The sequence below is a fragment of the Centropristis striata genome, chromosome 2, assembly GCF_030273125.1.
Source record: "Centropristis striata isolate RG_2023a ecotype Rhode Island chromosome 2, C.striata_1.0, whole genome shotgun sequence".
Classification (NCBI taxonomy): domain Eukaryota; kingdom Metazoa; phylum Chordata; class Actinopteri; order Perciformes; family Serranidae; genus Centropristis; species Centropristis striata.
Window position 1 is genome coordinate 22,476,621 of NC_081518.1, and position 12,051 is coordinate 22,488,671.

General features: G+C 37.8%; 1 protein-coding gene across 1 annotated transcript; it reads left to right on the plus strand.

Moving 5' to 3' along the window:
* The first annotated feature begins 2,964 nt into the window (after positions 1-2,964).
* On the plus strand, positions 2,965-11,109 carry LOC131993098 (V-type proton ATPase subunit d 1). Its single transcript, XM_059358834.1, has 8 exons — positions 2,965-3,151; positions 4,748-4,919; positions 6,989-7,167; positions 7,831-7,910; positions 8,259-8,336; positions 8,545-8,721; positions 8,953-9,030; positions 9,857-11,109. The coding sequence occupies exons 1-8, from the start codon at positions 3,025-3,027 to the stop codon at positions 10,016-10,018; spliced, it is 1,053 nt and encodes a 350-aa protein (XP_059214817.1). The 5' UTR covers positions 2,965-3,024; the 3' UTR covers positions 10,019-11,109.
* The last annotated feature ends 942 nt before the right edge of the window (positions 11,110-12,051 follow it).

Below are 12,051 nucleotides of genomic sequence, written 5' to 3' on the forward strand. Positions count from 1 at the left end.
AGATCATACTGGTTATGATACCATTGCCACAAATGTTCCATAATTTCATAAAATAAATGCTCTGCCTATCTTACGTAGTCCAACCCGACTAGATGAAGGTGATGGCATAGAAAGCACATTGACAAGAAACAGAGCAAAATATCATTCAAGCTGTAAACTTATGTTCAACAACACACAGCTGGAAAGGGCACAAAAAAGGCATCCACTGCTGCTAAAGACACTGAAGATACCAAAGATATCCATGTCAAGAGGTCAAGAAGATCCCAGACTTCTTATGAGGCTGGATATGTGTGGGGACAGGCATTGAACAGACACCCACAAATGCCGAGCCCGTCCGACTGGGGATGGGTTAAACAGGACAAGGAGTGGAAAGTCTTCTGGACTCCACTTCCACCTATTGCGGAGAGTTGTTGGGAGTTGACAAAATGTGGGTGCACCAAGGCTTGTACTGGAAAGTGTAAGTGCTACAGATATGGACTCTGTTGCCCCTGCTAGAACTTATTTGCTTATTTCTTTTGCCAGTGTTATTCCCTGTTGTCCTTTGTGTTTTCAAGTGTAGGCCTATGGCTCGGCTTCCCCTCGCCACATCGGTGCATTATGTTCTATTTTGTCACCAGCCTAATACTGTGACATGTTCAGTTTTTACTTTGTAGCATTGCTTTCACATTTTCAGTTTAGTTCCCTAGTATAGTTTCAGATACTGTTTGTCATGGTTCCGTGTCAGCCAGAGCTGCTGTTGCCTCTGGATCTGTCATTATTGCCATTCAGTATTAACCATTGCTCAATTATTATTTTGGAGCACTGTCCGTTCAGCACCAAAACTGTGTTTCCCCACCGCTTAGTATTTATTTGGTATGTTTAATGGCAGTAGTAATGGCAGTAGTAATGGTTAGTTATAAAAAAAGTAATTTAAAAAAGTATTTACAAAAGCCCTCATGGTAAGGGAGCATGTGGACCTCGGTGAACCCGGAGAGCTACGCCGGTGGGAGGGAACTCCTGTCAGGTTTTACCAAACTGGACAGGTCGTGGGCAAGGATTCAGAAAAAGCACAGTCAAACAACCTCTCTTGAGGAACCCAATACATTTCTATGAGAAAATTCATAATTTAAAGGCCCACATGGCAGGTGGCAGTCATCCTGAAAAAAAAAATTGCCGCCTTGAAATTTCAAGTAGCTGTGGCTGGCTTATTGTCAAGTGACCCACAGATACTGCTCATGCGAGTTTTTATGCGTATATGACCCAATAAACCATTGTATCACTTAACTGCTCCACTAAGGTGTCGGCCATCTTGAAAAATGGCCGCTATCTTGGAATTTCAAGTAACTGTGCGTTGCTTATTGTCAAGTGACCTACAGATACTGCTCATGCCAATTTTTATGCTTGTATCACCAAATAAACCATTATATCATTCAATTGCTCCACTAAGGTGTCGGCCATCTTGAAAATGGCCGCCATCTTGGAATTTCAAGTAACTGTGGGTGGTTTATTGTGAAGTGACCCACAGATACTGCTCATGCCAATTTTTATGCTTGTATCACCAAATAAACCATTAAATAATTTAATTGCTCCACTAAGGTGTCGGCCATCTTGAAAAATGGCCGCCATCTTACACTTTTAAATGTCTCTGACAATTTTCTTGATAAGTGACCCATGGAGACTGCTCAGGCCAATTTTTATGCTTGTATCACCAAATAAACCATTATATCATTCAATTGCTCCACTAAGGTGTCGGCCATCTTGAAAATGGCCGCCATCTTGGAATTTCAAGTAACTGTGGGTGGGTTATTGTCAAGTGACCAACAGAGACTGCTCATGCCAATTTTTATGCTTGTATCACCAAATAAACCATTATATCACTTAACTGCTCCACTTAGGTGTCGGCCATCTTGAAAAATGGCCGCCATCTTAAAATTTTAAATGTCTCGGACAATTTTCTTGTCAAGTGACCCATGGAGACTGCTCATGCCAATTTTCACGCTTGTATCATAAACTGAAAGATTATATCACTTAGCCGCTCCACTAGTAAGTATGAATGTTTTTATTTTACTTTAATTCTAAACCATGGAAATGTTTTACATTTTGTCCAATCTGTACAACTAGTGGCATATCACAATCCACTTTTCATTTTCAGTATTATTTGGTTAGTTGGCTCTTCATTTCTGTTATCGATTATCCAGACAGACTTACAATAAATAGCAACTGGTTACTTATTTAAAGTATTTATGGTGAATAATAAATAATGTTCTATATATATGACTGGCTAACAAATTTAATTGAAAATTACTAATTGCAATCTGATTACATGCATTAAACTCTTTGGACCTCCCTAATACACAAACTTTGGGCCCTTTTTGATTTTGATCTTTTAAAGTTGGTTAAGTCAGTGAAATATTAGGTTTTAGACTTTTAGAAAACAGCACTTATTTACACATTAAAAGTCTTCAAAACCAGTAACAATGCAACACACACACACATATATATATGAGATATGGTTATTTTATTTTATAACTTAAGTACTATTGTTCATGTAACACAATTTTTGAACTTATGATTATACAAACACTGTTTTTACCCATAAAGTATGTAGGTAAAAGTGTATAGCTTTATTTTTAAATTTAGATGTTTTACTCACTTCAGTAAGTGAGTAGTTTGCAGAAGTCAGAGGAAGACATTTTCCGGAGATGCAGGCAGAAAGTAAACTGATCTGGTCATGTGACCTTTCACACTAGTCACATGTTATGGATACGTTGAACTGGAGCAAATGAGCACAGTTTGTGTTGTTATAAGAATTTGTATTGTGAGAGTTTGCTATTTGTTCATATTATTTTTTATTTTTTTATATAAACATTTTTCTGTCAATCAGATGTGCAATCGCGCGCACACACAGACACACGCACGCAAGCTGATGTGCACGAGCAGCTGGCAGGTCAGATGACGGTCACATGGTCAGTCAGCTGACGCTCAGCAGCCGGACTGACGGTTCTCCTCCTGCCGCAGAGAGAGACGATCTGACGGTCAGACAGGATGCCTTTCTCCGAGCTGTATTTTAACGTGGATAACGGCTACCTGGAGGGGCTGGTCAGAGGGTTTAAGGCTGGAATATTATCCCAGGCGGATTATCTAAACCTGGTTCAGTGTGAGACTCTGGAAGGTGAGTTACACCCGATGCTAACAGCTAGCCGCACCCGGCTAACGCAAGCTGTCAGTCTCAAAGCTAGTTAGCATTAGCTCGCTTTACATCAACGTCTGATGTTGCTGTAATCACATTCTCCCACACTCCTTTTTGTATCATTATTACTTGATGTTAGTCTTCAAACCTAAGATTGATCATTTGTACTGCCTGAAGGTGAAATATAATTCGATCAGTCGTTTTTAAGCTGGCTGCCCTCTGAGCCTTGGCTAGCTAGGTAGCTAACATAAGCTAAGCAAATACAGACAAGTGTTTGCGCCGTTCGTTGATCAATGATGGGCTTTTTCTAGAGGAAGTGAAACTATATTAAGAAGAGACTTTGAACTATTACGTTCGACGCTACAGTTTTAAGAAAACTGGCTTGTTTCTTTAGCTCTTTAGCTAGCTCTGTTACACTGACACTCCCGTAGTTTATTATGGTCATCACCGATTAAAGGGACTGCTTGTGACTCTTGTCTGGTACACGTCAATATAACTGAGGTTTTATGGCAGTAAAATCTTATTGTTGTCTTGTGTAACTAACCAGACATGTGATATGAGTTAAATAGCTTCTAAAAGGTACCTACCGGTAGGTTCTTTATAACAGCGATACTTCACCAGACTATTTTCCAAACGATACCTTTAAACGTGTCTTCCCTCTGGGTGATTTTACTTATTTATATACAAAGAGTCAACGAGTCTTCAAAGAGTAAACAATAATGACATCTCAGGCTCCCTCCAACAATGCAACTAAGCAAATAAAATAACCATCTAACATATGCTATAATATTGTGTTTGACTGGTGTAATCAGGGAAAATAGCAGTATGAAGATAAAGTGTCAGGGGATGAGCCCAGGAGTTCGGCAGTCTTACAGGCTGTAGGTACTTGTAGTATTATTGTAGGTGAAGATTCGTAGAAAGAGTCTGAGTTACCACACAACACTAATGTAACTTAAACGGCAAAGACACAATCTTCACTGATGGTTTGTGCAATTAAAAAAATATGCAAATTTAAGTTCATACTATGGTGAGATTAAAACTTAAAATCCAAGACTGCAGCGTTCAAATGTGTAAAGTTGTCATGGTTTCTTATCTTTGTTGCTATTCGACTTATTAACATTAATACTTTGATGTTCTATGATTTTGTCTGATCATTGCACTGTTAGTTTTACACTCTGGTCCCGATGAAATGTTATTTCATCTTAGCTGTATGTTTAACCATTAAAAACGCAAATTAAATAAAACTTTATCTGCTTGATTGGCGAAGACTTGCACAGAGGGGGCTCTGATTTTTGTTGGGATGCAGCATCAATAGTGTTGGATGTTATAAATTGGCTGTTAAGAGTAAAGTCACAGAGAAAAACTGCAACAGGCTTGGTAAAAATGTAAAGTATGCATGATTTGTGAAAAATTGGGTAAAACTTGCAAACATAGTGGTATGATCCTGCTGAGTCATCTTCTGAGACGAGAGTTTGTTGATGAGAGGGGAAATTTCAGCCTTTTATTACTCATTTTGTAGCTTCATTTTAGGTTTCTTACACACTTCCAGCTCTCTAATCACCTGTGTCTCTCCTGCAGATCTGAAGCTCCATCTGCAGAGCACAGACTATGGCAGCTTCCTGGCAAACGAGGCTTCTCCTCTCACTGTGTCTGTCATTGATGACAAGCTGAAGGAGAAGATGGTGGTGGAGTTTCGCCACATGAGGAACCAGTCGTATGAGCCGCTGGCTAGCTTCATGGACTTCATCACGTAAGCAAAAAGCTGTTGTGTTGAAATAACTATGCAATGAAAATGCATAGATTGCTTGTTCCAATATTTAATTTAAGGTCGGTGATGTTTGCATGGAGACATAAGGATGGACATGAATGTCTTGTGTGATACACTAAAGTACATTTCCCTTTTAAAGTGCAATGCCAGAGCTGATACAGAACTTTTCTGTATGAAAGATCTTGTGAAAACCATGAAAATGACCACCGTGGTCTGAGCCCAGTGATGTTAATGTATAAAAAGTGACTTTTGCTGCAGGTCAGTCAGGATGTCTGCCTGTCAGAATTTCAACACAGAGAGCAGCATATAAACGGCTTTTAACAACGAAAATAGCATCAAGCAGTGTGCATCCATCAATCCATAATCAATATATTTATCAGTGATCATGTGAGGTAGGAGAAGCTCCAGACACATACCAACCTTTGACTCCCAATTTCAATAAAGCGACTCTTGTGAAAGCGACATTTAAGTGCCTGCTAACATCAAGTCACACATACTTCACATTACTGATGAACATGTTTCAAAGCATTCCAAAAGTTTTCCAGTTGATTTTCTACCAACAAGACAGCTGCTGGTTCGAGTTCATATCAGTACACAGTGCCAATCAGCTTGCTAATCTATAACTGTGAATAACCTTTCTTTTCACCTGTTGTTTTCTTGGTCAAAGTCACATTATCTTGTGATACAACAGCTGCATGTAGGGACTGTTCTGGAAACTCAATGATGCATTCAAGTATGCTCTGACACCGGAGAACTGATTCAATCAATGGATTGCATTTGTTTCAATGCAGTCCACTGATGAGTGTTGTTGTTGGGGGTGGAAAACAAACCCAGAAGACAAAAAGCTTACATGAATACCATTAAAATGTTTCGGGTTTTTTTGCATTAAAATGCAAAATGCTTGCTCCTTAGTCATTATTGAGTGTCCCTGCATGCACCAACAGGGACGATGTTCAAAGTGGTTCAATAAGTTGACTTAAAGTAATTTTTCATCCAAGTATGTGTTCAGCCTTTCAAACATAGAGATTTCCTGCCTTACTCAGTTTTATTAAACATTCATTTTATATCTTTGGGTTTCGGACAGAAAAAAAAGGACATTTAAGACACGTTGAACATTAAGAAACTGGATGGACATTTTTTTGCTATTTTTCTAACATTTTATAGACCAAACAATTAATTGTTTATTTTAATGATGAGTCAGCAGATCCCTGTAAATACATTACATAGCTTTCAACACAGAAATTAAGTTGCTTAAATGTTAATAGATTTGCTGTCTGTTTTGTTTTATTATGTACGAAAATGAAAGGTTTGAAATTAATATTAAATTATGCTTAAAAACAGTTGGCAGCAATGGAAAGTAGGCCTGTCATGATAACAAATTTTTTTAGGACGATATTTTACGATAGTATCGTTGTATCGATGTTGTTTTGGTTTTATAACGATATTAGATCATAATAAGTACTTCCTTTTCAACAGCATGAATTTTCATACCTCGAGGATATTAAACATTGGAATTGAAATGTGGAAAAAAATAAATAAAATATCCTAGATAAATAAAACATAAATAAACCACAACCAAAACAAATAAAATAGACTTTCAGGCTCTGCAAACAAAAGATTGCAATGAGATAATCATTATGTATTATATTACTTTATTATTAAAATAACATATAAACAACTGGAATGGCTGCTTAGGAAGTAGAGGTTTTTTTTGGCAATTCCTACTGCCTGTCAAACATTTGCAGCATTACTTTAAACACAACACAAAAAAAGCACAAAAAGTCACGCATGTAAACGACAATATATTGAGTCCAGAAAAAAACAACGAATGTCTCATCTTTATATATCGAACGAAAAGTCGATATAGTAATTATCCTGACAGGCCTAATGAAAGTGTACTGTATAGTATGTTCTATTAATGGTCTTTAACCTGCTGTTAGAGCACACAAGTTAAAAGGCTGCTCTCAGTGATCCTGCTGCAGGATATATAACACACAGATAGATTTGGCTTCTCCAATGACGACCCCTCTCCACCCACTTTATGTCTTCAGGTACAGCTATATGATTGATAACGTCATCCTGCTGATCACGGGCACCCTCCACCAGCGGGCCATCTCTGAGCTTGTGCCAAAGTGTCACCCGCTGGGCAGCTTCGAGCAGATGGAAGCGGTCAACATCGCCCAGACCCCCGCCGAACTTTACAACGCCATCCTGGTGGACACGCCCCTCGGTTTGTAAACTCATATCACATGTTTTTTAAACCTCTGAAGTCCAGGAGATTTGGTTCAAATTTGTCAACTTCCTATGCATTCATTTCTGTCTGTGTTTAGCATCTTTCAGTCTGTCCTTACATCACATGCATGGTTCCTTTCTCTCCACAAACACTTGGCTATCAGTCTGATTTTTCATTTTTTTTTCAAAACAAAGTATAAAGCTGCCAGGAACCCAAAATACAAACAAAAGACACAGGTTTCTATGGAAATGTACCTTCTTTTTACTATTTATACACACAAAAACAGCAGAAAAAAATAATAGATAAATAAAACTATAAAACATTCTATTTGCATGTAAATTAAAAATAGTAATAGTTTTCATTGTAGAAATAAAAAACACATTTTAAAATGGTCTAGAAACATAAATGGCACACTGTGTTAAAGCCCATATGATTGTACTTTAACTGGCTTTCTCAGCTTGTCTGTTATATAAATAAAGTTATTGCTGTAAATAAAACATGCTCAGTGTATTTTCAATGAATAGATGGACTCCAGAAGGTTAAATATGTGAAAAGTGAACTGCAATATCTCATGCAGAACAGCAGATGGTGCCAAAGTGTAATAAAATACAACATTCTTTTCTGATGGCTTGATGTGAATTCTTTCTCTCTTCTTTTCAGCTGCTTTCTTCCAGGACTGCATATCTGAACAGGACTTGGATGAGATGAACATTGAAATTATTCGTAACACACTTTACAAGGTAAAGCATACTATAATTATGATCATTATGATGATAAACATACTTAATAATGAGAGTTTATACAGATTTGAAGGTAGGATGAACTTAAACAACAGCAAGAGATGAAACAATTTATTCAATGAGGTGAAACTCAGGAAATGGGTAGAAGATTAAAATCACAAGTGATCTACGAATTCTTAAAGATGGCAACAAAAATCGATATGTTGAATAATGCAGTTGCATAAATTTCATGACAATATCCTGATTTATTAAGATTAGCTTTATATTTGAATTAATAAAGCAATGATTTGTATGTACTGGTTTGTTTATTGGTTGCATAAATTGACATTTTAAACTGTGTCCTTTCAGGCTTACCTGGAGGCTTTTTATAAATTTTGCTCAAACCTTGGAGGCACCACAGCCGACACCATGTGTCCCATTCTGGAGGTGAGTCTCTGCTCTGTTTATAGTGTGAAAACAAACCTACACACACACACACACACACACACACACACACACAAAATACAGCTGATGGAGAATGTCTGTTTGCATTTATTTAAAGTTGTGAGTTATAAGTGTGCATATAAACATAGTCAAGTATCTGCTCAGTCTGTCACTTGTTGTTGCTCCGCTGACCTTCCCGTCTGTGCTGCAGTTCGAGGCCGACAGGAGAGCATTCATCATCACCATCAACTCGTTCGGCACGGAGCTGTCCAAGGAAGACCGTGCCAAGCTCTTCCCCCACTGCGGCAAGCTTTACCCAGAAGGCCTTGCTCAGCTGGCCCGGGCAGATGACTACGAGCAGGTCAAGGCCGTCGCTGATTTCTATCCGGTAAGTACAAAAATCGAGTGTCCTCGTGAGATCACCTCAGATCTTAGATAAAAAATATAACCACTAATTGTGTGTCTGTTTTTGTTCCAAACTTTTAGATTTTTGTATAAAAAGAGAGATTGTTGAGGTTTTTTTTCCCCCTTCTCTTGTTGTTGTCCGTCCCTGTTTCTGTGTTGTTTATCACCATCACTATCACTGTCAATATGTCTGAACTTTGCCTCATGTCATCAGGAGTACAAGCTGCTGTTTGAAGGTGCTGGAAGCAACCCAGGAGACAAAACACTGGAGGACCGCTTCTTCGAGCACGAGGTGACACACACATGATCAGACAAACTCCCAAGTAGAGAAGCAACTTACATTTAACTTTAACCTTATGTACCTGGCTACACAAACTATGCAGGGTGTCCATAAAGTCTCATTACAACTTAAAAAAAGTTTTACAAAGCAAATGAACAGACAAATATGTGGAAATTATTAAAAAAAAATGAGGAGTAGATATTGAAGTTTTTTTGCCTCATTTAATACACCTCTACATCGGTACTATTAGTTGCACGAAGCACATAAAGACAGTACTTGATTTCTTGCAATCTTCACTGTAGGGTGTCATGTTATCCTCCTCCTCGCTTTCTAATGTCAACTCCAAACACCATCTCTCGGGCTCCCTGTGAGTCAAACTGAGGCATGGAGATGGAGAGAAACCGTCCCCCTCGATTTTTGTTTCAATCATAATATAATAAACAATGATACACATTGTGCCTCCTCTTGAGGAGTAGCCATTTGTATAGGGGTTCATATACCACTACCTATTTCATCAACAGGGTACCTGAAATACACAAATGCAATGTGATTAAAAACTTTTATAGCCACTGAGTACATACAACAAATCTTATTAAGACATCTCATCAATTGCCCTTGTAATATTTTTCTTTAATTGTAAAGATACTTAATGGACACCCTATGCAATGCGGACAGTGTTGCATACTTTTTTGTTGCTGTATTTTATTTTCTTATAGACTATATTATCTATATTTTTTGCTTTAAGATGTGAAAATGAGGGTAGTTTCCTGTCAGTATGGATGATTAGATTGTGCTTTTCATTATCAGCTTTGCTCATCTTCCTTCTTTCTCCTTGCAGGTGAAGCTGAACAAGCTGGCCTTCCTCAACCAGTTCCACTTCAGTGTCTTCTACGCGTACGTCAAGCTGAAGGAGCAGGAGTGCAGGAACATCGTATGGATCGCTGAGTGCATCGCCCAGCGGCACCGCGCCAAGATCGACAACTACATTCCTATCTTTTAATCCTCTCCTCCTCCTCCTTCTTCTTCCTATCATCATTTCATTCATGTCTTGGATGGTGTGTCTCCAGTCCCACCTCGGTGATAAAGATTCTGATGGTTTGATGCTACATTTTCTGCATTCTTCACTCACAGGTGTAAATTGATTCTGGGCATCTGAATTCCCTGTGAGTTGCAGCCAGGCTCATTACTGCTTACAATGTATAATACATAATCAACTTAAATACAGAGTTTTTAGCTGTAAAGAATCACGTGAGCCTGGTCACACAAAGGTGGTTGGTGCTTGATTTAATCAGCTCAGCAGATAAAGGAGGCAACTTATTTGACTTTCAAACACTCTCATCTGATTGTCTAAACTTTCTGACACACAGTGTGTTGTTGTTTTTTGAGGCACGTCCTGTCCACCTGACATATCTACTGACAAATTACACCAGGAGAAGCATTTGCAATCTACTCTGTTCAGGAATTAACTCTCCAGCCACCAGGGGAAAAGATTTATTTTATCGTAAATACACCAAACGACAGCCATCTTTTTCAAATCATGTTAATCTCCAGGCTCATCAAACACGGGTGCAGTGTAGTAAAAAGTTACCATCCCGAATCTGAAGTTAACACTACCGCAGAGCTTCAGCCAGCCATGAAAACATTCCTCTGCTTAGCGTCAGTCCACCAGGTTCTCTATAACCTGTATTTATTTCTGTTTTAGTGCTAGGTTTTGTCAGCATGTCTGGTCATTTACTGTGGTTTTCCCCCAAAACTTAAGAGTGAAACGTGTGAGCCCCCCCACCTGATTTGCTGTCTTAACTAGATCGTTGTTAGATATTAAAAAGCAGCTGAACAGGAGCTTCCAGTCCTCGCCGTTCCTGTTCCCATGTGAGTTTCTGTAAATGAACGTTCTGCAATGAGGCAAAAATCTTGTGAGTATATGACAGACTTAATGTTTAAACTATACAAAGATATATAGATATTTAAAGATGACGATATGATTTTGTTTTTTCATGCTGTAAAAATTGATTTATTTCTGTTTTGATCTGTTTCTTACTTGTGAAATGTGTTCTGTAAATGTGACAAAAAATAAATAGACTAAACTACTAATGCAGGTCTGCAGAAATGTAAAAGACTCAACAAATGGCTTTGAAGTACTTTCACTAGTTTGATGTGTTTGTATCAGGTATATGAAAATAAGAGATGCCTCAGCAGAAAATGTCAGTTTGCAGAAGAGTAAAGGGAGAGATTATGTGTATGTTTGTGTAAAATATGCATGAGGATGTGTGACTGCAGAGTGAGGTCATGTGATTATAAGGAGAGATTTTAAATCTGAAAATCTTGCATATTCAGCTGTCAGCAGGTTGTAAAACTACAGTCAGATGTCTCCTTTGCTGCAGACGAGAGTCAACAGAACGCTGCTCGAGATAAAATATCTAAAATACAAACATATGACAACAGTTCTCTGACGGGGGTTTCAGACCATGCTCAAAATGGCAATGCTAACATGTTTAGCAGATGTAGTTGTTGTATATATATATAACACTAATAGTACTATTAGAAATAATTATTAATTATAATAAATGATATGACCATTTAATGGTCAATTTGGAACTCTGGCTAATAATTAACTTAATAATTATAATCAAATTATCATGTTCATTTTAGTAATGATTGAAGGAATTTGGAGTTCCTTTCATAGAAGAGGTTGGTATCTCACTCATACATGTACAACATTAAATGGACCTCGTGTATATTCCAAAAAGTATGTATGCATAAAAGTATAATAAAGCAAATTAAATAGAAAATCTATAGAGTATAGAGATCTACACAAACTAATCTAAAGAGATCATTTATAGTTATAGTTTATAGTGTTTACCATGTTCTTCATCTTGATAAAATTTTCTGATTGAACCAAACACGCCAATAGTTAGCAGGTATTTGTCCAATACTTTTTTTATTACCAAATTGAAATTTTGAGCCTGATGACACCAAAAGTCAAAGAAAGTTAATAGAATTATTTCCGAAATGAATATGCGTGTCTATACAAAA